The following is a 27,113-nucleotide window of genomic DNA, read 5'->3' on the forward strand; positions in this document are numbered from 1 at the left end:
ATTCTCACAAAAGTAAAGTAAAAAATAATGTTACCATTTTTCACCAAAATATTCCGGGATTGAAGAATAAAGTAGATGAGCTCCTGGTTAGTTTACATGACATTGAATCTGATAATGTAATAGATATACTATGCCTGTCTGAGCATCACATTGTGTCTGATATGGAAAAGGTAAATATCAGTGGTTATAAACTAGCTGCACATATGAGTAGAGAGAATAAGGTAGGAGGAGGAGTTGCCATATATGTCAAAGGTTATCACTGTGTAGAAAGCTTAGATACAAAAAAGTTTTGTCTAGAGCAACATATAGGAGCATGTGCCTGTCAACTTAAACTGAAGGAGGATTCCTGTTGAATTTCCCCTATCTGTCAGATAGGGGAAAGCAAATTATTATTTGTGGGGACTTCAATGTTGATTCACTGAAAGAGTGTATAGGAAGAATGACCTGGAAGTCTTGCTCGGTTCTTTCAATTTGACATCTGTCATTAATTTTCCTACTCGGGTAGTAAAGGACAGCAGCACATTGATAGATAACACTTTTATAGACCAAGATAGGTTTAAAAACATAAATTCTTGTCCTGTTGAGAATGGGCATTCTGATCATGATGCTCAGCTAGTTACAGTATATGACATAGCTCCATTCAGTAATTCAAAACTACCTGCAAAGTTGTGTGTTCAGTTAATGACTCAACAATTAGAAATTTCAGAGAAAGTCTTCAGCAGTTAGACTGGGATGAGGTGTACATGGAACCCGATGCTAATTTAATATATAACTTATTTCATGATACACTTGTAAGAGAATTTCCCCAAGAAAGTAGTTAAATCTAATTATAAGGAACCATGCAAAAAACCTTGGCTTACTAAAGGAATAAAATATCTTGTAACCACAAAAGGGAACTGTATCTAACAACAAGAAAGAGTAATGACACAGAAACAGCCAAATATTGTAAAAACTACAGTGCTGCATTAAGAAAGGTTATTAAAACATCCAGAAGCATGTGCGTCATGTCTGAGATTAATACCTCTGATAACAAAATCAAAACAATTTGGAATATTATTACAAGGGAGACAGGACAAACAAGAGTACAGGACGACGGCATAACCATCAAAGTGAATGGAAACTTGATAACAACAACCCGAAAGTCAAAAACATTTTGAATAATCATTTTTTAAATGTTGCAGAGAAAATAGGATCTAAATGTTCATTATAAGAAGCAAGGCAGTTAATGGAAGAGGCCTTACCCACACCATTTGATACAATTGAAATTCCACCCACCTCTCCTTCTGAAATTAGGAAGATAATAAACTCTCTCAAGAATAAAAGCTCACATGGAATTGATTGCATTTCCAGCAGGATAATAAAAGCTTGTTCCCAAGAAATAAGTGGGATTCTTAGCCACATATGTAATAGCTCCCTGAAGCAGGGTATTTTCCCAAATAGACTGAAGTATGCCATTGTTAAACCACTGCATAAAAAAGGGGATACATCTGATGTCAACAACTACCGCCCAGTCTCTCTTCTGACTGCCTTATCCAAAATTCTTGAAAAAGTAATGTATTGTAGAGTAGCTTCACACCTTTGTAAAAATAAAATTTTAACAAAATGTCAGTTTGGTTTCCAGAAGGGTTTTTCAACGGAAAATGCTATATATACTTTCACTAATGTAATATTAAATGCTCTGATTAACCAGAAGTCACCCATTGGGATTTTTTGTGATCTATCAAAGACTTTTGATTGTGTAAATCATGGAATACTTCTAGATAAGCTCAAGTACTGTGGTATGAATGGGATAGTGCTCAAATGGTTTAAATCATACCTAACTGGAAGAGTGCAGAAAGTTGAAATAAACAGTTCACATAATATGCAAAAAACTGGTGATTTCTCAACTTATGCTATTAGGGTCATTGCAAATTTTGGTGATATACATCTGAGTAAATTAGCTTACCACGTCTATTTTCATTCTCTGCTTTCGTATGGCATCATATTCTGGGGTAACTCATCATTGAGTAAAAGAGTGTTCATTGCACAAAAGCTTGTAATCAGAATAATAGCTGGAGCTCATCCAAGACCATCCTGCAGACACTTATTTAAAGAGCTAGAAATCTTCACTGTAGCCTCACAATATATGTATTCACTTGTGAAATTTGTTATTAACAATCTGAACGAATTCAAAAGTAATAGCAGTGTTCATGGCTACAACACTTGGAGAAAGAATGATCTTCACTACTCAAGGTTAAATCTAACTTTGGCTCAGAAGGGGGTAAATTATGCTGCCACAAAAGTCTTTGGTCACTTACCTAATAGCATCAAAAGTCTGACAGATAGCCATATAGCATTTAAAAGGAAATTAAAAGAATTTCTTAATGGCAACTCCTTCTACTCATTAGATGAATTTTTGGATATAGTAAGTGGGTAATTTCCCAAAACCCACAAAAAAAAAAAAAAAAAAAAAAAAAAAAAAAAATTGAATGTCATGTAATATTTTGTCTAATGTAATATCTTGTATAGACACCTTTTATTAACATGACACGTTCCACATCATTACGATGTGTCGTATTCATGATCTATGGAACAAGTACTAATCTAGACGTGTAGCAATGTCAGCTTTATCAGTGATGAGGTTTACAATTTTGCTATCCTGTAGGATTTAGTGTTGTGGATCTGCATCGTGGATACTCATCCATTCTTGAATGTCATCTTCGTCACATTCATGGCAACTGAGTTCTTTTAGCATATTGAGCATTTTGGACATATCTTTCTGATTGTCATTTTCTGATTGTCAGTACTTCCCCCAAAGTTTTATTCCTGGCCTTTTTTCCAAATTCTGTTTCTTTACACTATCTCATGATGCTGCAATCATCTAGGACGCATCTTTCAAATCAATATTTTCATGATTTATAAACAGACTTTCTTCTCCCTCTTCTTCCCTTTCTCAATAACTTACTTAACAATTCTCTTCTGTAATACCATTGAAAGACTCAATAATGCCTTGATTCATAGACTGCAATAAGGAAGTTACATTAGGTGGAAGAAACATTATTTTATGAACTCATCCTTTTTATTTAAAATATCAAACAACGGATGAGTTGGTGTATTATCAGGGAGCAGTAATTATTTGCCCATTAACCATTCTGTGAAGGTGATACTACAGGTATTTATCCAGGCGCTCTTTTGTGAGGTGTAAATGATAGGCATCACAGACACATTAATGAGTTGGAAAAGCTTTCTGATTGACCCCAGCTTTGTAAGCATTCCAAACATTTTTGAGAGCATAATTTTCTTTCCTCAATATTTCCTTAGTTTGATTATGAAAGAATCAGCAGACAGTTTTTCTTCTTGTGTTTGAAGCTCACAAATGCCATGCCTAGACTTACAACAGTGTTTTAATTGGCACGTGCTTGCTTTAAAATTCAACAGCTCTCCAAGGTTTTCATTAAATTGAACTGATTTTTCATATAGAATGGGACCAGAGGTGGATTCTCCTTGTGATCTTTTTTGTGTAAACACTTGTAAACAGCACAATCTAAAATCATGCTCATGGTGAGCTTCATAGTTTTACAAACTGTTGATCTATCTGTAGAATCAAGCTTAGATATAAAATTTATGATGCTTTTCTTCTGTTTTTATGTGTCATTGTGAGCTTACTAACTTTGTAGCCCTATTCAGTAGATAACTTGGTTCCGAATTCACCTTCCTCTTAGCATTTTATCAATCTAATAATGGAATGCTCTTCTGTCTCTCCACCCATACCCCGCTATCCCTCCCCCTTCCCTGCCATCTCCAGAATGCTGCTTTCATTCAATGCGACAGTTGCATTCTAGTCCAAGGTACCAGAGATGGTGGTCATATGTGTATGAGGTATGCTTGCTTTTGTGAAGGAATTTGTGAATGTGTGTGTGTTTTCTTTTTTGAAGAAGGTTAGTTCAAATGCCTCTGAGCACTATGGGACTCAACATCTGTGGTCATCAGTCCCCTAGAACTTAGAACTACTTAAACCTAACTAACGTAAGGACATCACACACATCCATGCCCAAGGCATGATTCGAACCTGCGACCGTAGCGGGCACGCGGTTCCAGACTGACGCGCCTAGAACCGCACGGCCACACCAGCCGGCTTTTGAAGAAGGTTTCGGCTGAAAGCTAAATTGTAATGGTCTTTTCGTTGTGCCTATGTGCAACTCAACATGTCATCTTTACAGTGACTAACAATCTATCCTGTCCTTTTATTAACCTCATATTTCTGTCTCATAGAAAGTACAACACATTTATATTAGACATTTTCTATTCAAGTTTATTTTACATGTTAAAGGTACAAGTGATCATAAGAGAGAGCAAATGGTTATTATTGTTGGCAACTCAGCATTAGTGCAAGGGCAGGGGGAGGAGGGCAAAAGCTTAGAATGGGGAGAGTAGCAGGCACGAACAAGTAGTAGTTCAGTTAAGCAGTCATTTAGATGACCAAAGTTTGGATTATTGATGCTCTACATATATGGCTGTGATCTCTGAAAGGATAAGAGTGCATATCCATAGACTTATGGCCACAAAATACACAGAGTGAACCCGAACTCCACCAAAAATTTTGCAGGTTGTTCAAGGATATTTTCTGAGTATTTTGGTATAAAGGACATATGGTCGTTGCTGGCCTCAATAGATAGTAATAATGTAATTATGATTTATTTAGTTTGTTACCCCAATTACCTTTGTCCCTGAAAAAAAAAAAATAATAATAACTTCGCAATGAATCTCCATAACATGCAGTCACTAAGATGTACAACACAAAGTACAGAGTAATGGAACAACCCATAGATGCAAAAGTACTGTGATGTGGTTGCCTTTGCTGTGGGAATAGCTTAACATAGCATTGTTGTGTTGTCTTTCCATTGCATTCAATGCACCCTTACATGAGGTCCACATCGACCAACTCTTCATCAATAAACCTAGCCTTGCTGCTGTGTATCACTGTTAATGCACAACTAACATTGCCAGAAAACAAACCCATGACACGACTGAACAGCACCAAGGGCAAAGAGTGAGTGGACATCATTGTTGTCAACAGCAAGTAAAGTCACTGAATGGAATAAATTTGTTTCCAAACAAGACATGCAGCACATACCATCCATATGGGCATTGCTGTGGACATGTTTTCATTGGAAAATAAATACAAATATAAATGGGGGTAAGAAATAAAACAAATTTTATTGATCTGTAATGAGCCACCAGAGACAATGGTCACTTATCCCTGAACAACCTGGAGTTCAGGTTCACTCGGTATGCCTCAAGTACTGGTTAGCAGATTACAATTCTAGTTTACTTTGCATCCTGTCTGATGTATCCACAGCCTTCATCTTTGACTACAAGTACCTGCATTACAGGCAATGTCTCCAAGTTGCCCGTGTTCCGGCTCCACAGGATACCTTCCCTTGGCAGACCCAGCTGGCAACAGTATGGCAGGCATGGTGTATCAATCATAGTGAAATGGATTGTGTCCAAAACATGCCAGTCTGTTCTGAAGTGGAACTCTAGCTGGCATCATGGAAAAATGTGGTGTTAGCTGCACCAGGAAAGGTGCCAGCTTCAAGACCAGCGACACATGCATCCTGACAACAGTGCCGCAACTGGAAGCACTTCTTTGCCTCTGTGAACCATATATAATCCAAGCATCAAACAGATATCATCTGTCAGGCACGACTTTAGGTTGATGCCTGGCTACTCTCTGCCAGTTCAATTCACAGAGCCTCTGCAAAAAGTTTTGAAGCAGAGTGACCACCAGGATCTACACTGCTGATTTCCAGCAGTAGCTTGATCTGGAGCATACTCCACTGCACCCATTACATGCTGCTAGCCACTGCACAGAAAACTTTGCCTCCTCCATCTTGGCCTGCTGTGGAATTGGTGCTCCATGACTGCTATTCTTGTATGGAAATTGGATTGTCAACGGTGTTCAGTGGTTGCCGTTGTTATACTACTGAACGGACTTCGAATTTGTTGCACTTCCTAAACAGACACCAGGGCTAATTGAATTTAAGATCTAGTGTCCCTATCAGAAACTTTTTCAGAAATCCTGTCATTGTGATTCATTCTGTGGAATTCATAATCTTTGAAGAGCTTTTGTGAGCAGACACTATATAATCTTTATTGTTTGTCAGTCATTAATTCGTGGTTAAGTACAATCAGCACACTAAGTCAAAGCTGAGAAGCTTGTATTTTTGCATTTTTGTGTGGAATAAAAAATAAATGTTAACTGATTATAACCTTGGTGTAGGACATATCACTACCCTATCTCCTCCTACATCATTACCTTTTGGGTAAAAGGAACTAAAGTTTTATTTGGTAAAGGCAAAAGCAGTAAAAATATTGTGTTCAGTAAATAACCACACATCTTACAGAAAGGGGTCAATCCATACCAAGTATCTTGACCATCCCAGAAAAATTTTGTATTTGCTGGGTGAATTCCCCAATGTTTAGTAGCCACAAAAATATTTTTTTAAAAATTATTGTTTATTATTTTGAAATGGTGGCTATATTTGTTCCAGAATGCATGTGTTTTTTCGTATTTGCAAGCCCTACATTTTTTACAATTATTCAGTAGTGGAATGTCCTAAGCCTTTCAGATAAAATGCATTTAGTTCAACACACGCTAGGCTACAAATTAACATCATTAACACTTAGCTGAATGTATTCTTTAATATATTTTTAATAGTTCCAAGTTATCAGCCACAAATTAAAAGAAAACTCAATTTTTGAAAAGTAGTTTTCCAAAGAAAGATTAATTTCTCAGCTTTAATATTTTTTCTGCTATTACACTGTATAGTATAGTTACTTTTTACAGAGTATCAATTGTGAGCAACATACACTTAAAAAAATATACGATTTTAAAAATGAATTTTTTTTAATGTTTCCATTTTGTGGCCTGCATATCTTTGTTGAGGGACCAGATAAAAATCTGAAAATTTCACAGTTAATAGACCTTTATGATATCAAACTTCAGTATAAATTTTAATTTAGAGATTCGATTGGCAGTTACGGAAAAAAAATTACAAACACAAGTCAAAAATACGTTTTTTAACATCTGCGATATCTGGTAGGCTAATCAAATAAAGTATACCAATTGCATAATGTAACACACCACATTACACTAGTTAATGAATAACTAAAAACTAAACACAGTACTTCAAACAAAGAGGATAAAATTAAGATTATCATTTTACTGCCGAATTCTTGGAGTTGAGCAAAAGTTAGTGATGAATTTAATGTGTCACAACGTCTTGTTAAGTTAACAAGGCAATTAGTAAAAGAACAGGGAATTTTACCAGCATTACAAAAGAAAAGTGCATCTAATTTGGTAGATGAAAACACAATCAATAAATTTATTAAGTATTATGACGATGACTATAACAGCCGTTTGATGTCTGGCAAAAAAGACTTTGTTTCCATGAAAGAAAATAGTTCTAAGATTCAAAGCCAAAAAAAGGTTAATATTGTGTAATTTACAGGAATTATTCACTGAATTTAAAAAAAAGAAAATCCTGACATTAAAATTGGAAGATCGAAGTTTTGCGAGCTGAGACCAAGATGGTGTATTGTTGCAGGGTCATCTGGCACCCATAATGTTTGTGTTCATTTGTATCATCAAAACGTAAAGTTGATGATAGATGGGGCCAATCTTAGAGTTGACTATAAAGACCTTTTGGAAGTTATGGTATGCAATATTGACAGTTACAATTGTATGATCCAGGGAAAATATGAAAATTGTCCAGGCAAACAAGCCTTACTTGACATGTTTCAAGAATCCGAAGAAGATGATTTGATGCCTGTCAATATGAAATACAAACAATGGGTGACACAACACAGAATTGAAATGGTGACAGTCATAAAATCACGAGAAGAGTTTTTTGAAATGTTGGTGGCTAACCTTGAAATTTGAAAATGCATCATTTTATTCCAAAACCTCAAAGTAAATTTTTGAAAGACAAAAAGCAAACATTGGCAGCTGATGAATGCTTAGTTCTTGCTGACTTTTCGGAAAATTATTCCTTTGTTGTTCAAGATGAAGTACAAGGACACCACTGAGTAAACAAAAACTTTGTGTTCTGCCTTACGACAGGTCTTGTCATGGGGGAAGCCTCGTCAGACAGGTCTACTGCATGAGTGTCTAGGCAAGTGATTCCAGTGGTGGTTTCCCGTTGCCTTCCACTGATGATGATGAAATGATAATGAGGACAACACAAAACCCAGTCCCTGAGCAGAGAAAATCTCTGACCCAGTCAGGAATTGAACCCGGGGCCCTTGGCATGACAGCCCGCCGACCTGATCACTCAGCTATCGGGGCGGACACTGGGTAAACAAACAGGCCACAGTTCATCCATTTGTATTCTATTATGAAGACGAAGATAAACTAATGAGCCACAGCTTTTGTGTCATAAGTGACTACCTTGAACACAATACTACAGCAGTTCACATTTTTCACCTAAAATTAACAAACTGCATTAAACAGCACCACCCTTCCATAAAAAAATTGATTTACTGTTCGGATGGGACAGCAAGTCAATTAAAAAAAAAAAAAAAACATCTCCTTTCATAAAGAAGATTTTGGGTTTGATGAAAAATGGCACTTTTTCGCTTCATGCCGTGGGAAGAATGCTTGTGATGGTGTCAGGGGTTCAACAAAGTGAGCTGTCACAAAAGCAAGTCTGCAGTGGACCAATGACAATCATATCGTAACACCTCAAGAAATGTTTGAATTCCGTAAAAAACATATCAAAGGAATTACCTATGTTTTTGTACAGTATGAGGAAATGCAAGAAGTCTATGACAGTGGCTTGAAGGAAAGGTGCAACACTTGTCAGAAGATTAAAGGCACTCGATCTTTTCGTTGTTTTGTACCCCATTCACACAAGTTACTGAACTGTGAGATCACATCAAGTTGGCCTGATAGTGAATTTCATCAATGTGGAAAACTTGTACAACGGTTTCTTCAAAATAAAGACATAGTGACTTGTGTTTACGATGAACAGTGGTGGGTTGGCAGAGTTGATAATATTGACTGTCAAAACCAAGATGTACATATTGTATTTTAACACCCTCCAGGACCAAGGACATCTTTTAAAAAAATAGAGAAGGATCAAGTTTGGATGCCACTTAAAAATGTACTAAGGAAGCTGTCCCCCATGGAATTTACAACTGTGACTGGGTGAACTTATAATCTAACACCCAAACTGAGTGAACAAATTTCTCAAATGTTCAATGAGCGATGTACTAAAAACAAATAACAAGAGAACAATATAATGTAATTAGTAGGCTGATTTTCAATAAAAAAAGTAAGTAATCATAGATATGATTAAATTATATACTGTAACTGATATATTTTATTCCATAAGCCTAGATGTTGGAGATATCAAAAAACGTATTTTTGACTCGTATTTGTAATTGTTTTTTCCATAACTTCCAATTGAATCTCAAAGTTGAAATTTACACTGAAGTTTGATATCATAAAGGTCTATTAATTGTGAAATTTTCAGATTTTTATCCGTTCCCCCAACAAAGATCTTGCAGGCCACAAAATGGAAAAATAAAAAAAAAATCCATTTTTAAAATAGTGTATTTGCTTAAGTGTAAGCTGCTCACCAGCTCACCATTGAGACTCTATAAAAAGTAACTATACTATACAGTGTAATAGCAGAAAAAAATATTAAAGCTGAGAAATTAATCTTTCTTTGGAAAACTACTGTTCAAAAATTGAGTTTTTTATTTTTTTAAATTTGTGACTGATAACTTGGAACTATTAAAAATATATTAAAGAACATATTCAGCTAAGTGATAAAGATGTTAATTTGTAGCCCAGAGTGTGTTAAACTAAATGCATTTTATCTGAAAGGCTTAGAACAATCCACTACTGAATAATTGTACAAAATGTAGGTGCTTGCAAATATGAAAAACGCATGCGGCCTGAAACAAATATGGCCACCATTTCAAAATAATAAACAATAAATTTAAAAAAAAAAAATTCTTGTGACTACTAAACATTGGTGAATTCACCCAGCAAATATAATTTTTTTCTGAGATGGTCAAGCAACCAATTATTTTTTTCTTGGACCACTTGGTACGGATTGACCCAAAGTGAGTGTAATGTCTTAGGGTACAGACATTAAATTTCTGGTATGTTTACTCTTTAATGCTATGAGAGGCAGTAAAATGAAAATCGAACACTTGTCACAATGTGACCAAGGAATGGTTCCATTCCAAAGTAATCATCACATGTGTTAAGACATTTATCCCAGTGAGAAATGATATGATCAACTCTTGTTTTATAGAATGTGGTTGGGCACTGATGGATCCACAACTATACCTACACTTCAATTTTCTCCTCTGACTGAAATTGATGTCCATGCATGTCTTTCTTCAGGTCACCAAAGATGTGAAAACCACATGGTGAAAGATCTGGGCTCTATGGAGGATGCTGTAGTGTTTCCCAACCAAATTGCTTAAGTGTAGCCTTCATCCAATTGGCAGTGCGGGGTGGGCATTATCATGCAACAGGATCGTTCCATTCAATGGTATTTCTGAGTGTTTTGACTTTATATGGTGCATCACAGTTCCTGCAATGTGTCTCTGCTTTGATTGTGGTTTCGTGCTCGAGGAACTTGATGGGCAGTGGGTCCCTGCAGTCAAGAAGGTCATCATGTACTTATCTGAACTTGTTTGAACAGCTTTGGATTTCTTTGGCATGCAAGATGAGAGATATTTTGTACTGCTGGGCTGTAGAAATGCTGTGGATGGGATCATCCTGATGCACAATAAATACTGCCTCCACACTGCCAATTGGGCAAATGTTACCATTGATGATTTGTTTGGGAAATATTCCAACATCCTCTGTAGAGCCTGGATTTTTCACCGTGTGATTTTCACATCTTTGGCAACCTGAAGAACAATATCTGTGGATGTTGGTTTCAGTCAGACGAGGAAGTTGCAAGAGTGGTGTGGATCCGTCAGTGACTGACTACGTTTTACTAAACAGGAATTGACTATCTTGTTTCCCAGTGGAATAAATGTCTTAAAATGTGTGGTGATGACTTTTGAATGGGCCCATTTCATGGTCCTACTGTGGCAGGTGTGCAGTTTTCATTTGACTGCCTCCTGCCCCCCCCCCCCCCCTCCCTTTTATATTTGTGACAAATAAAGAAAATCAAGTTCACACAGTGGGAAAAAAAGAAGCAGTTTAGATGCTACGTCCAAAAGTATGCAGAAGAATAGTATTGTGAAACAAAGTAAACAGGAAATAAATACAAGATGACATTCTTCATCTTCAAAGTAATCTCAGTTAACAGCAATACATTTATGGGAACATTTATAAGGAGCTGCAAAGTGTCAGTGAGTATTCTCTTGGAATTACAAAAGAACTGGTGTCAAATGTCTTTGCCTGTCACAATATAATGCACAGAACAATACATTTCGGTGGTTGTCTTCCCTATTTTGGATTGACTTACTACTAGCAGGTATAAAATCCTGTTATGGTACTTTACACAAAATATGGATCTTGGCTACACATGTCAATGTAATGTTTCAGCTGTTTCTATCAGAGCTGCCATCTGCTGTTCAGTCAATTTGTGTTGCACAAACTGGGAATATACTGAATAAGCAGATATTCTGCTTATCCAAAACCATCTGAATGCAGTGTTAACATTATCATAACTTATCACCAATTCAGTGTCTTGAGTAAGACATGATTACTAATTTTGTACTAGCATTTAGTTCACTTGATTGATGTAAGTCAGTATGCTCGTTCTTGATTGACCTAAATGTAGTGCCTCATCAACAGTTTTTCTGTACATCTCAAACATGTTTGAACTAACTTTAAACCCATTTTCTCCTAGTGACTTCTGTTCAGCAAAAGTATCTCAACTTCTTTTGTTTCTGAAACAATGACACTGAGAATGCACGCTATGTGATCAAAAGTACCTGAACACCACAAAAACATATGATTTCATGTTAGGTGCATTGTGCTGCCATCTACTGCCAGGTACTCCATATCAGCAACCTCAGTAGTCATTAGACATTGCGAGAGAGCAAAATGGGGCACTCCGTGGAACTCACGAACTTCGAATGTGGTCAGGTGATTGGATGTCACTTGTGCCATACATCTGTATGCCAGATTTCCACACTCCTAAACATAAGTCCACTGTTTCTGATGTGATAGTGAAATGGAAACATGAGGGGAAGCTTACAGCACAAAAATGTACAGGCCGACCTCATCTGTTGACTGACAGAGACCGCCAACAGTTGAAGACAGGTCATAATCTGTAATCTATCCAGACAATTACACAGGAATTCCAAACTGCATCAGGATACACTGCAAGTACTATGAAAGTTAGGTGGGAGGTGAGAAAACTTGGATTTCATGGCTGATTGGCTGCTCATAAGCCACACATCATGCCGGTAAATGCCAAACGATGCATTGCTTGGTGTAAGGAGCGTGAATATTGGATGACTGAACAGTGGAAAAATGTGACAAATCATGGTACACAATGTGGCGATCCGATGGCACGGTGTGGGTATGGCGAATGCCTGGTGAACGTCATCTGCCAACGTGTGTAGTGCCAACAGTAAAATTCGGAGGTGGTGGTGTTACTGTGTGGTCGTGTTTAACATGGAGGGGGCTTCCATCCCTAGTTGTTTTGCACGGCACAATCACAGCACAGGCCTACATTGATGTTTTAAGCACCTTCTTGCTTCCCACTGTTGAAGATCAATTTGGGGATGGCGGTTGCATCTTTCAACACGATAATAACATCCCTATAATGGACTGGCTTGCACAGTGTCCTGACCTGAATCATATAGAACACCTTTAGAATGTTTTGAAACGCCGACTTCATGCCAGGCCTCACAGACCAACATAAATACCTCTCCTCAGTGCAGTACTACATGAAGAATGGGCTGCCATTCCTCAAGAAACCTTCCAGCACCTGACTGAAGGAGTGGAGTGTGGAAGCTGTCATCAAGGCTAAGGGTGGGCTAACACCATATTGAATTCCAGCATTACCGATGGAGGGCACCACGAACTTGTAAGTTATTTTCAGCCAAGTGTCTTGACTTTTGATCACATAGTGCATGCCTCAGTCTGAACTGCACTAGACATCAGTGATATGTATTAGATCATTAGTTATATGCTGTTCTCTTTCTCTTTTAATTTTTCAATGAAACTTTATCATTATACATTTCTCATTTGCACTACAACATGTCTTCATACTGATCATGTTCTGCTGATCAAAGCAGATTAATCTGCTTTATAAGAGTGTCCGAGGCCATGTGACACTTCTTGAAGTTTACCTTTCCATGTAAGTACATGCAAGTATTTTTAAGCAATTTTGCCTTTTAGATGCTAAATATTTAACTGAACATTTGACTTTCTTATCCTGTTTTGGCCACTCTTAAAAATACTGTTTTATCTCAAGAACAATGAAAGAGTTTACCTCTTCTTGTACGGTATTATTTTGGCCCAGTGTTTATCACCCATAATAATATATCTCTTGAACCTCATTTCCTTGCTCAGGGTTTCATATTGTCAAGTGCATAATTTTCCCTATGTTACCTCCATCACTGCAATGTTAGTACCATCAGTAGTGAGGTCTACTTCAGGAGTTGGGTCTGTGCGATTCTTATACTGTGTATCAGGTGAAATGCCATCATTATGCAGCTGTCTCTGTCTGTGCCATAGTTACACAGTTATAAGGATGAATTACCACATGCACAGAATCTGTATTGGCAACGCTTGGTGCTCTGATAAAGCAGATGTGACATGACCTTGGTACCTGCCACATTATGCAGATAATTTTAATTACTCCATTTCCCCCAACTCTAGCACCTAAAACATTGCAGATGACAACTTACACAATGCCACATGCCTGGGTCCCACTACTCAAATTGATGTATTGAGCAAAGCAGTTTGCTCATTTAATTTTTTTTAAATTAATTCCCCCCCTTTTATTTTACATTTGTATTTTAGAGGTTTCCACTAGTGCTTTTCTCTTTCTTTCATTCTTATCTCTTGCACTATTATATCCTTAGTTCCTTTCCCTGTGGCATCATATTTTTGATGAATATTTCCTTTTTCCTTTCATTTTCTCTATGACACTGCCACATTCAATGAATCAGGTTTTTAAATCTGAAATGTCAAGGGCATTTCGTTGCTGATATTCCTTTCATCCTGATAGTGTTTGCTAACATTCCTGCCTAAGTTGTGAATAGTCCTTTTTTCTTCAACTGTTGCATCTCAGTTGGCAGGTGGAAAAAATATTATTTCTGGATGCTAAATATTTAACCCAACATTTGTTTTACATGGCCTCAGTGTGTGGCCATCTGATATGGGAAAGAGTTATCTGTAAGTGGTTCCTTTTATATTTGTCTTTATAGCCCTGAATTGAGTCTTTTTAGCAGTCTTCCCAAATGAATTAAATTTTAGTTTACTGATCACACAGAGCCAAGGAAACTGCATCCCTAGTTTAGTACAGTAAGCAAAAATTGGTGTTTTTGGATATTATCATTAAAATTTAATTGCATCACATTTGTATTTTGAGATTAAAACTTAAATGATCAACCATAGATAATTCTTTGTTTGGTAAGTCATTATCTTACCAAATTGGGTCACTGACAGCAGTCATTACAGACTTTAAAGTTCGTTATTTTTGGAGTTAGAATGAGGAGCTTTATTACTACATAAATACCTTATCTTGCAGAAGACCAGTATTTTCATTTAGAGGTTCCCATGCTAATTCTTTATCCGTGTTATCTGTAAAAGCAACAGTTGAACATTTAGCTCTGTTCCTCATACTGAATGAAGCATTACATAGTTTATTTGTTAACAAAACAAATAAATTCTTGACATGAATCCACAATTGTAATGATCTTTGTGAATAATTCCTTACAGATTACTTGAGCATTTCTGGACTATACTACCACTCCATGTTATTTGTTTCAGTTTTTCCCTTTTCAGTTTTTCCCTTATCAGGACACAAATTTAAAACTTCTGAAATAAATTTCAATCATTTACTGAGGAAAAATGTCAATTGTCAAACTGGCTGAACAGTCTACACAGGTATTGTTTATTTATTTATTTTTTACACGGGTAGACTATCAGGCAAAACTGCTAACTGACATATCATTTATCATTATACAATATAACCAAAATTTAGGAGTTTGTTCATCTGCATCTACATTTACATCTATACTTTGCAACCCATTGTGAAATGCATGGCAGTGACATCCTGTTGTATCAATTACAAAGACTTCTTCTCATTCCATTCACATGTGGAGATCAGGAATAATGATTGATTAAATGTCAGTGTGTGCATTGTAATCAGTCTAATCTTGTCTTTGTGGTACCTATGCAAGTAATACATGGTACATTCCTAAATTTCTCAATTAAATATGGTTTCTGAAACTTTGTAAGTAGGCTTTCACGGGATAATTCATACTTCTTTCAAGCGTCTGCCAGTTCACATTTTTCAGTATCTCCATAATAGTCTTTTATGAATCAAAGTCATGCACAGCCATTCTTTGTATACATAACATATCCCCTGATAATTCTATTTAGTCTGAAACCCACACATCTGAGCTGTATGCTATGATGGGTCGCACAAGTGTTTTATAAAAAATCTCCTTTGTAGGCTGATCACATTTTCCCAGAATGCTATTGTAAAGTTATGACAGTAGGATTACTGTGCCTATGGAGCTCTTTGGATTATGTTTACTGTGGTGGAAACTAACAGGGTGAGTGTAGTAGTGAATGATTGTGTATGGTTTGAAATGAGAAAAATAGCCAGAGTGAGAAGGAGAAAAACCAAAGTATGTGATATCCACTTGTCATCAGAAACAGGTGTTCCAGTGAATTAAAAAGTTTTGATTTAACTGTTGCCTTCTTAAAGTTTTGTGGTTCTGATATTTTAAGTAGTAGTGAGTGTGGCACCTGATGGTTCAGTTTCTGCTACCATGCATCAATAGCTTACTAGTAGCAATGAGTGATCAGATATTTTTTGGTGAAGAAGAACACAGAGGAGAACAAAATGAAATAATACTATTAAAGTTAAAATTGATGGTGAAGAGATTAGAAATATGTGCCAACAAAGGAGCCAATAATAGGCACAAGAGTAGGCATTGTTGAAAGGCAAGTAAGAACCAGCATAGTAAACCACATGTCCAGACCATTTGCTCAGTGGACTGTGAAGTGAAAAAGGGAATAAATTCATATGTTGAACAATGGTAGCCATCACAAGTACACCTTGGAACAGTTTTCAACACTGCAAAGCATGCCATGCTACTCAGCCACAGCAATTCAAGATGATGAAAAGTTACGTTCATTTTCCATCCTTCAGTTTTTGAACAATTTATAACCAAGTGACTTAACGGGACTTTGCTGCTATCTATCATATAAATAAATTGTAGTGCAAAATTATACTTATACTAGCTTCTCTCATGTGTGCTTGTGTTAGATATATTGCACAGTCAAAGCATAGAAGTGGTTGTGTGCATTTCTGTGGCTGTGTATGTGTGTCTGAATGTGTGTACTTGTACTGGAGAAAGAGCTGAAAAGCTAGTATGAATACTGTTTATTAGTGTGTGTTTCTATGCACCACACATCAGCCAGCTAAAGATTAGTGGTTCCTTTCCTTTATTTTACTTATGTTGCACACATATAGGTCTCAATCTCTGCTGTCTCATCAGAATAATAAGAAAGAATTTATATCTCTGTCCTATTCTACCTCCTGTTTCACTCTCCTCTCTTCCACACACTCCACCATGTCCCGCCACTCTTCATCCTTTCTCCTTATATCCAATATTCTTTCACTTGCCTCCTCACACCCTTTTATGCTTCCTCCTAAAACCACTCCATCTTACAGCCAACAGCCCACTATCCTTCTCCATCTTCCACCTGCCTCCTTCCCTCCTCCTCCTTCTCCTAGTTCACCTCCTCCTCCCCCTCTCTCTATCCATCCCCTTGTCCTCCTCTCTGTGTCCACTACCTTCTCTACTTTTTCTATTTCCATCTGCTCCTCCCTCTCTCTGACCATCTCCTCCTACCCCCCCCCCCCCCCCCCTCTCTCTGACAATCTTGTTCTTATCCTCTTCCTCCCTCTCTCCGTCTAACTCCTCCTCCCCTTCTCTCCACTATCAGGCTCAGAGAACCACATGATTCTGATTTGCTTCTGTGTCATACTCTGCTACATGTTCTCATTTGGATGCCTTATGGTGGGGTATGGAGTCAACTCACCACTCTCCAAGCTACTGGCAACTTTCCAGACCTTGGAGATGCTACTTCTCATAAATGCAGTTCTCTAGTAGGCATCGTAAGGGTGATAATAATAATAATAATAATAATAATAATAATAATAAACAATCAAGACTTCGTGCAAAAATAAGCCACACACTGACTGAGAGGAAACAAATTACCAAAAATTTATTTGTACTTACATGTAAGACATAAGTACGTACCCTAACCTTTTGTTCTAACATTTGATGCAATGCATTGACTACATACTTTGTCTTTCTTACTTTCATCACTATTAGCACCAGTATTCACTTCATCACTCTCACTCTTATTATTTTCTTCATTCTCTTTCCACAGTACATCATCCTCACTCCCATTCAGGTTATGCAATACATAGCATTTCTTGAACACCTCTATTGTTGACTCTGATGATACAGAGGACCATGAAGCTAGAATCCACATGCACATATGGGTAACTGGTGGCTTCTTAATCTTACTAGATGGAGCAAGTACATAATTTTCTTCCAGGAGTCAATCTGAATACATTTTTCGGAGGTTGTTCTTGAACAGTCTGCTTAGGGCAACAGCTAGTAACTGTAGTTTTGAAATCATTTCTGCAGATATTAAGACAAGATCTGCCTTTTGTGCAGCAAGATTATCTTTTATTTCAGGTGTTAGATATGTCCCTTAAAAGCATCAAAAACTAGTATGGTTCTCTTAGGAAGTAGTGCCCCATGTCTCCAAAACCAAACAGTAGACAAGAAGTCAACCATCAGTTGCATTGTCATCCAGATCTTTTCATTGCAGCAAATCACTAAGCCCATAGGAAAGTGTTCTTTGATCATGGTTTTTCTCTTCGGAATGACAGAAGTGGGAACTTTGCCCCATCAGCTGTAACTGCTAACATCAAAGTTATTCAATTTTTTCGTTTCTGGTTCACCTTAATAAGATACTTTTTGCCCTTTTCATGATAAATGTTGCAGTGTTCAGGATTTCAAAAAACTCTGGTATTTCATCAGCATTGCCAATCTGATGAAAAATGGTATAAGTGACCCTTTTGCAACTAGATGATGTAATGCCGGAAGTTGACCAGTTTCTGGTCAAAAGCTGCTGGCATTCTCTGTACTAGAGTAGAACTTTGCCGTGAAGTAAGGCCATACCTCCACATAAACCAAAGAAATTCTTGTTGTGGCATGTTTAAGACTTTTGTGGTTATTGAGGCCTTCTATTGTTGATAAGGATTGTTGTTGTTGTTGTGGTCTTCAGTCCTGAGACTGGTTTGATGCAGCTCTCCATGCTACTCTATCCTGTGCAAGCTTCTTCATCTCCCAGTACCTACTGCAACCTACATCCTTCTGAATCTGCTTAGTGTATGCATCTCTTGGTCTCCCCCTACGATTTTTACCCTCCACGCTGCCCTCCAATACTAAATTGGTGATCCCTTGATGCCTCAGAACATGTCCTACCAACCAATCCCTTCTTCTGGTCAAGTTGTGCCACAAACTCCTCTTCTCCCCAATCCTATTCAGTACCTCCTCATTAGTTATGTGATCTACCCATCTAATCTTCAGCATTCTTCTGTAGCACCACATTTTGAAAGCTTCTATTCTCTTCTTGTCCAAACTATTTATCGTCCATGTTTCACTTCCATACATGGCTACACTCCATACAAATACTTTCAGAAAAGACTTCCTGACACTTAAATCTATACTCGATGATAAGGATAGGTCTCTGGAAAAATGTTATTCCATCTCGCTAAGGCCAACAGTTGGATAATTTCTTGTGAGATGGGACATCTGTCCTCTTATCTTGCACATAGGAAAGAATCTTAGTGTCAAGTTCCTGATACTTGCCACATTTTGGCCCCTTGAATAATTTTCTCATTGAAACTGGCTTCTTCCATTTTTCTTTTGAAGCAACTAAATGTCACACATTAGATTCATCCAATCCGTACTGTTTTCCAGCCTCTATGTTGGCTGTGGGCTTGACTTAAGGCACAACTGTAAGTTTGAAGCTTGCATTGTAACTACACCAAATTCTTTGGCTTGATGATGCTTTTCACTCTAAACTGTTTTTCATATCATCATAAAGCACGAATTCTTACCAGTTTCCAACTGAAACTGAACTATAGGATAACAAAACAATATTGGTAGAACTACACAATGTTAACACCAATAAAACACTGGTAAAATTTTGCAATGTTGCATAATAAAATTCTAGTCGTCAGTTTTGGCTACAGACGCAAGTTGTATTGTTGCAAATGGGATTAATTTTTGTACAATAATTGTTTATAAAAAGACAGGTAGTGGAGAAGAGCTGATTCCTAAGTTTTTGAGGATAAAATGTGGATAAAGAGTGCAGCTTATTTTTGGGTCAGTATGGTACTATCCTCATTAACCTACAGACTAGAGAGAGAACGAGAGAGAGAGAGAGAGAGAGAGAGAGAGAGAGAGAGAGAGAGAGAGAGAGAGTATTTAAAAAGAAATAAAATGCTACTTTGTAGTTTTTTTGTGGTCATTATAATTAATCTTTGCATCTTCTTATCACAAGGGTTGTTGTTGTTGTGGTCTTCAGTCCAGAGACTGGTTTGATGCAGCTCTCCATGCTACTCTATCCTGTGCAAGCTTCTTCATATCGTGTATTCATCTCTTGGTCTCCCTCTACGACTTTTACCCTTCACGCTGCCCTCCAATATTAAATTGATGATCCCTTGATGCCTCAGAATATGCCCTACCACCTGATACCTTCTTCTAGTCAAGTTGTGCCACAAATTTCTCTTCTCTCCAGTTCTATTCAATACCTCCTCATTAGATATGTGATCTACCCATCTAATCTTCAGCATTTTTCTGTAGCACCACATTTCAAAAGCTTCTATTCTCTTCTTGTCTAAACTATTTATCGTCCATGTTTCACTTCCATACATGGCTACACTCCATACAAGCACTTTCAAAAATGACTTCCTGACACTTAAATCTATACTCGATGTTAACAAAGTTCTCTTTTCAGAAACACTTTCCTTGCCATTGCCAATCTACATTTTATATTCTCTCTACTTCAACCATCATCAGTTATTTTGCTCCCCAAATAGCGAAACTCAATTACTACGTTAAGCGTCTCATTTCCTAATCTTATTCCCGCAGCATCACCTGATTTAATTCGACTACATTCCATTATCCTCATTTTGCTTTTGTTGATGTTCATCTTATATCATCCTTTCAAGACACTATCCATTCTGTTCAGCTGCTCTTCCAGGTCCTTTGCTGTCTCTCACAGAATTACAATGTCATCGGCAAACCTCAAAGTTTTTATTTCTTCTTCATGGATTTTAATTCCTACTCCCAATTTTTCTTTGGTTTCCTTTACTGCTTGCTCAATATAGAGATTGAATAACATTGGGGATAGGCTACAACCCTGTCTCACTCCCTTCCCTACCGCTGTTTCCCTTTCATGCCCCTCGACTCTTTTAACTGCCATCTGGTTTCTGTACAAATTGTAAATAGCCTTTCGCTCCTTGTATTTTACCCGTGCCATCTTCACAATTTGAAAGTGAGTATTCCAGACAACATTGTCAAAAGCTTTCTCTAAGTCTACAAATGCTAGAAAAGTGGGTTTGCCTTTCCTTAATCTATTTTCTAAGATAAGTTGTAGGTTCAGTATTGCCTCATGTGTTCCAACATTTCTACGGAATCAAAACTGATCTTCCACGAGGTCAGTTTCTACTAGTTTTTCCATTTGTCTGTAAAGAATTCATGTTAGTATTTTGCAGCTGTGGCTTATTAAACTGATAGTTCGGTAATTTTTACATCTGTCAACACCTGCTTTCTTTGGGATTGGAATTATTATATTCTTCTTGAAGTCTGAGGGTATTTTGACTGTATCATACATCTTCCTCACTAGATAAAAGAATTTTGTTAGGCATGGTTCTCCCAAGGCTGTCAGTAGTTCGAATGGAATGTTGTCTAATTCCGGGGCCTTGTTTCACCGAGTCTTTCAGTGCTCTGTCAAACTCTTCATGCAGTATCATATTTCCTATTTCATCTTCATCTACATTCTCTTCCATTTCTATAATATTGTCCTCAAGAACATTGCCCTTCTATAGACCCTGTATATACTCCTTCCACCTTTCTGCTTTCCCTTCTTTGCTTAGAACTGGGTTTCCATCTGTGCTCTTGATATTCATGCAAGTGGTTCTCTTTTCTCCAAAGGTCTCTTTAATTTTCCTGTAGTCAGTATCTATCTTACCCCTAGTGAGATGTGACTCTACATCCTTACATTTGTCCTCTAGCTATCCCTGCTTAGCCATTTTGCACTTCCTGTCGATCTCATTTTTGAGACATTTGTATTCCTCTTTGCCTGCTTCATTTACTGCATTTTTATATTTTCTCCTTTCATCAATTAAATTCAATATCTCTTCTGTTACCCAAGGATTTCTATTAGCCCTCATCTTTTTACCTACTTGTTCCTCTGCTGCCTTCACTATTTCATCTCTCAAAGCTAACTTCTACTGTCTTTCATTCCCCCATTCTTGTTAATTGTTTCCTAATTCTCTCCCTGAAACTCTCTACAACCTCTGGTTCTTTCAGTTTATCCAGGTCCCATCTCCTCAAATTCCCACCTTTTTGCAGTTTCTTCAGTTTTAATCTACAGTTCATAACCAATAGATTGTGGCCAGAGTCCACATCTGCCCCTGGAAATGTCTTACAATTTAAAACCTGGTTCCTGAATCTCTGTCTTACCATTATATAATCTATCTGAGACCTTCCAGTATCTCCAGGCTTCTTCCATGTATACAATCTTCTTTTATGATTCTTGAACCAAGTGTTAGCTATGATTAAGTTATGCTCTGTGCAAAATTCTACCAGGCAGCTTCCTCTTTCATTCCTTACTCCCATTCCATATTCACCTACTATGTTTCCTTCTCTTCCTTTTCCTACTATTTAGTTCCATTCACCCATGACTACTAAATTTTCATCTCCCTTCACTATCTGAATAATTTCTTTTATCTCATCATACATTTCATCAATCTCTTTGTCATCTGCAGAGCTAGTTGGCATATAAACTTGTACTACTATGGTAGGCATGGGCTTCGTATCTATCTTGGCCATAATAATGTGTTCACTATGCTGTTTGTAGTAATTTACCCACATTCCTATTTTGCTATTCATTATTAAACCTACTCCTGCATTACTCCTATTTGATTTTGTATTTATCATTATTTTAAAAATTGATTATATTATTATAATAAAAATTAAAGGATGAAAATAATAACACAGAATGAGAAAAGGTAACCACTCATCAATAGTTCACCGAGATGTGGTGTATGGACACAAGTAATAGCACGTTCACATATAAGCATCTCTCCCCCCCCCCCTCCCACCCCCTTTCCCTTCTTATCCCTCCCACACACACATAAATGCACAACCCTAACTATACACAGGTAACATGTTCCCTTTCCTCATTTTCATTATTAGAAAAATATTACTGTTATCTTAGTTTTCTTCCAAGTATATAAACTACAAGTTTAGTACTGAACAGTTTGTGCTTACCAATTTTTGTTTTACTTTCACCATTCATACTTGGCTTTTTTTCGTCTGGGACAGAATCTGGTATGGGCTTATACTCATTTCTTGCCACTGGTTTTGATTCCAAAGGCTGTTTTGGCTTTGTGTCTTGTACTGGAATCTGTTAAAAGAGAAATATTCATTTCCAAGTGAATATACTTTCTTCCTCCTACAGTGTCATTTGTAAGAACATTGAATCTATGAATTAATTAATATTTTTACACTTACACTCTTGTACCCTGTCATTTTAAGGGAAGATTGCAGGCCAGGATCTTGAAATTTCTGAGATTTTGGCCATCTTATGGCAGCCTCCACCTCAGCTTCTTGCCTCCTTTTATGTTTGCGATGTGAACGATACACTTCGCATAAGGCTCCAAGGACAATCACAACAAAGAGTACAGCCATCACTAAAAAGACAACTGAAAAAAAATATTAATTTGGTACAGTTATAATAATTAATTTTTAACCTACAGGGATTAATTCAAAAACACTTTATCTTATTTCTGTAATGTTCTAAAGCTAATACAGCTACTTCTATAGTTAAAACAAAAATCATCCAAAACATACAGCTATTTTTGTAGTTAAAACAAATGTCAACCAGTTTGATTTGTGGTAATAGCATAAATCTAAATTAGGATGCTTTTTTGGCTAGCTGTATTGCTCTTAACCCTTTTGAGATGGTGCCCATGTCTCACTCAGGCACTGGCTATGCCAGTGTCCGAGTGAGACTCAAGCAGCTGAATTGGAGACAACTATTGTTTTGAGAGACAGAGCATGGTAAATGGAATACTTCAATTTGTCATGAGACTTGAATGTTGTCATATCTCAGGCTGACAGTTGGATTGACCGTCCAGAGCAGGATATGCAAGATGTGTATTACCAATGCATCTTGTGGCAGCCAGAATGCATGAGAGACACCATTCTGAAGTTATGCAAGTACTTTGTTTTCATGTGCTTGATGACAATATTATGGAAATGGAAGAGGGTATAGATGAAGATGAAATGGGAGATATGATACTGCGTGAAGAGTTTGACAGAGCACTGAAAGACCTGAGTCGAAACAAGGCCCCGGGAGAAGACAATATTCCATTAGAACTACTGACGGCCTTGGGAGAGCCAGTCCTGACAAAACTCTACCATCTGGTGAGCAAGATGTATGAAACAGGGGAAATGCCCTCAGGCTTCAAGAAGAAAATAATAATTCCAATCCCAAAGAAAGCAGGTGTTGACAGGTGTGAAAATTACTGAACTATCAGTTTAATAAGTCACGGCTGCAAAATACTAATGCAAATTCCTTACAGACGAATGGAAAAACTAGTAGAAGCTGACCTCGGGGAAGATCAGTGTGGATTCTGTAGAAATATTGGAACACGTGAGGCAATACTGAACCTACAACTTATCTTAGAAAATAGATTAAGGAAAGGCAAAACTTCGTTTCTAGCAATTGTAGACTTAGAGAAAGCTTTTGACAATGTTGACTGGAATACTCTCTTTCAGATTCTGAAGGTGGCAGGGGTAAAATATAGGGAGCGAAAGGCTATTTACAATTTGTATAGAAACCAAATGGCAGTTATAAGAGTTGAGGGGCATGAAAGGGAAGCAGTGGTTGGGAAGGGAGTGAGACAGGGTTGTAGCCTCTCCCCGATGTTATTCAATCTGTATATTGAGCAAGCAGTAAAGGAAACAAAAGAAAAATTTGGAGTAGGTATTAAAATCCATGGAGAAGAAATAAAAACTTTGAGGTTTGCCGATGACATTGTAATTCTGTCAGAGACAGCAAAGGACTTGGAAGAGCAGTTGAATGGAATGGAGAGTGTCTTGAAAGGAGGATATAAGATGAACATCAACAAAAGCAAAATGAGGATAATGGAATTTAGTAGAATTAAGTCAAGTGATGCTGAGGGTATTAGATTAGGAAATGAGACACATAAAGTAGTAAAGTAGTTTAGCTATTTGGGGAGCAAAATAACTGATGATGGTTGAAGTAGAGAGGATATAAAATGTAGACTGGCAATGGCAAGGAAAGCGTTTCTGAAGAAGAGAAATTTGTTAACATCGAGTATAGATTTAAGTGTCAGGAAGTCGTTTCTGAAAGTATTTGTATGGAGTGTAGCCATGTATGGAAGTGAAACATGGACGATAAATAGTTTAGACAAGAAGAGGATAGAAGCTTTTGAAATGTGGTGCTACAGAAGAATGCTGAAGATTAGATGGGTATATCATATAACAAATGAGGAGGTGTTGAATAGGATTGGGGAGAAGAGAAGTTTGTGGCACAACTTGACTAGAAGAAGGGATCGGTTGGTAGGACATGTTCTGAGGCATCAAGGGATCACCAATTTAGTATTGGAGGGCAGCGTGGAGGGTAAAAATCGTAGAGGGAGACCAAGAGATGAATACACTAAGCAGATTCAGAAAGATGTAGGTTGCAGTAGGTACTGGGAGATGAAGAAGCTTGCACAGGATAGAGTAGCATGGAGAGCTGCATCAAACCAGTCTCAGGACTGAAGACCACAACAACAACAACAATGTCCATACTGTGGAAATCACTGTGAAATGACCTTGTTCTGCACTGGAGCCTGGATATATTCATCTATTTGGTGTTGTTGTGGCAAGAAGTTCCACTTGTTGTCAATTCTACCTGAAAAGCATTGATCTTGCAATAGTGTGCACCAACCTGGAATGCAGGATCCCAAGGTAATAGTGCCTGCTACTGCAATTTCGTAACTGGCAATTCACTTGTCTGACTGTTGTGGCCTGCTTGAGCTGATGATGCAACACCATAATTTCCATGGCACTGTCCCATAATTAAAAGAAACCTGTGACCATTTGACCTGCCCTTCTTTCTACACACATGATATTACCTGTTAAGTCTTATTTGGTATGGGTCCCACACAATTAAGTAATATTCTACAATATTCTACAATTGCTTACATGAGTGTTCTCAAGCAGTCTCCTTTGTAGGGTGACTAAATTAGCTGAACATCCCACAAATGATCCAAATTTTGCTATCTGCTTTACCTGCAACTGAGCCTATATTATCTCTCTATTTCATATTATCACAATTGTTGTATACAGATATTTGTATAAGTTGAATAATCCCAGTTGTGAATCATTCATATTATTGTAAAAGGACACTCCATATTTGTATTTTGTGAAGGGGACACTTTTACACTTATAAACGTTAAACGTTTAAAGTAAATTGCCAATCTTGCACCATTTAAAAATTCTATCAAGGTGTTAAAGGATGTTTACAGAAATAAATGTTTCAATCAATGTGGACAAAGACAACGATTTGATCAGGCTCAAACTAAGTAAAGGACTGATTACACTAGTCTGAATATACCTTCTGATTGTGATCGACAGTCACTTGTTAAACAGTAATAAAATTTGTGTTGGCGAGAGGAACTGATAACATAATAATGAAATTCATTACAGAGTTTGGAGAAGAGGACATGGTAAAGCTCAGGAAGAAACTGGTACTAAAATTTGGCATAGCTGTGTCTATAATAATTTGTTGATGAATAATAACCAAATTAATTGACAACAATTATGTCTATGAAGAATCTGCTAAGTCCATGAGCCAGAAGACCGACAGCCCCATTGCACAGAGCTAGAACTGTTATCGTCGGGTTCCAGCAGTGAGCAATAGTTATGTCAGTGGTGAATCAACCTTTATTTATGAATTTTCCCCTTTTTCTTTTTTTACTGTGTGTGTGTGTGTGTGTGTGTGTGTGTGTGTGTGTGTGTGTGTGCGCGCGCGCGCGCGCGCGCGCGCGCGCGCGTGTGTGTGTGTGTGTGTGTGTGTGTGTGTGTCAGTTGTTAGCAGGAGGACATATTAGTTTGAAACTGGATATTGTTGTAACTGTTTGCTCATACTAACTAGGATTATGGAGCAGCATTTAGAAGATATATTCAGAATATTTACTGAGCAGGTAACTAGCTTAAATATGAAAGTAGATGCTCAAGATGTAATATTGGTTACTATGAACACAAGTATAAATGCTCAAGGTATTAGATTTCAGAGACTCCTGCAGAGACAAAGAAACAGACCATCATTAAATTTAATAACAAATTAGAGATTATTAGTGCTGATCTAAATGAGAAGATACATAAACAGGTTCAGAAGCTAGAAGAGCATATCACAGAGTCTCCCAAAGAAAAGTTAGAAACACAATGAAATATCAAAACTACCATCTGCCATTTCGAGTTTGACAGGGGAGTTACAGTCTGAGGTTATTAAACAATGTGCCTCAGTGAGTAATGAGATAAATGAATAACACGGAGGTTTGAAT

At 37.3% G+C, this 27,113-nt stretch overlaps 1 protein-coding gene across 1 annotated transcript in view; it reads right to left on the reverse strand.

The window, feature by feature from the left end:
- The window catches only part of LOC126251538 (axotactin), a 611,191-nt gene that overhangs the window by 26,733 nt on the left and 557,345 nt on the right, over window positions 1–27,113 (reverse strand). The window contains exons 31-33 of the mRNA XM_049952046.1: window positions 23,047–23,237; window positions 22,804–22,939; window positions 14,718–14,782 (exon numbers count right to left, since the gene is read on the reverse strand). Coding sequence (XP_049808003.1) covers window positions 14,718–14,782; window positions 22,804–22,939; window positions 23,047–23,237 — 392 coding nt within the window. The remainder of the gene's footprint in view (window positions 1–14,717; window positions 14,783–22,803; window positions 22,940–23,046; window positions 23,238–27,113) is intronic.

This window comes from Schistocerca nitens, chromosome 4 (genome assembly GCF_023898315.1).
Source record: "Schistocerca nitens isolate TAMUIC-IGC-003100 chromosome 4, iqSchNite1.1, whole genome shotgun sequence".
NCBI classification, from domain to species: domain Eukaryota; kingdom Metazoa; phylum Arthropoda; class Insecta; order Orthoptera; family Acrididae; genus Schistocerca; species Schistocerca nitens.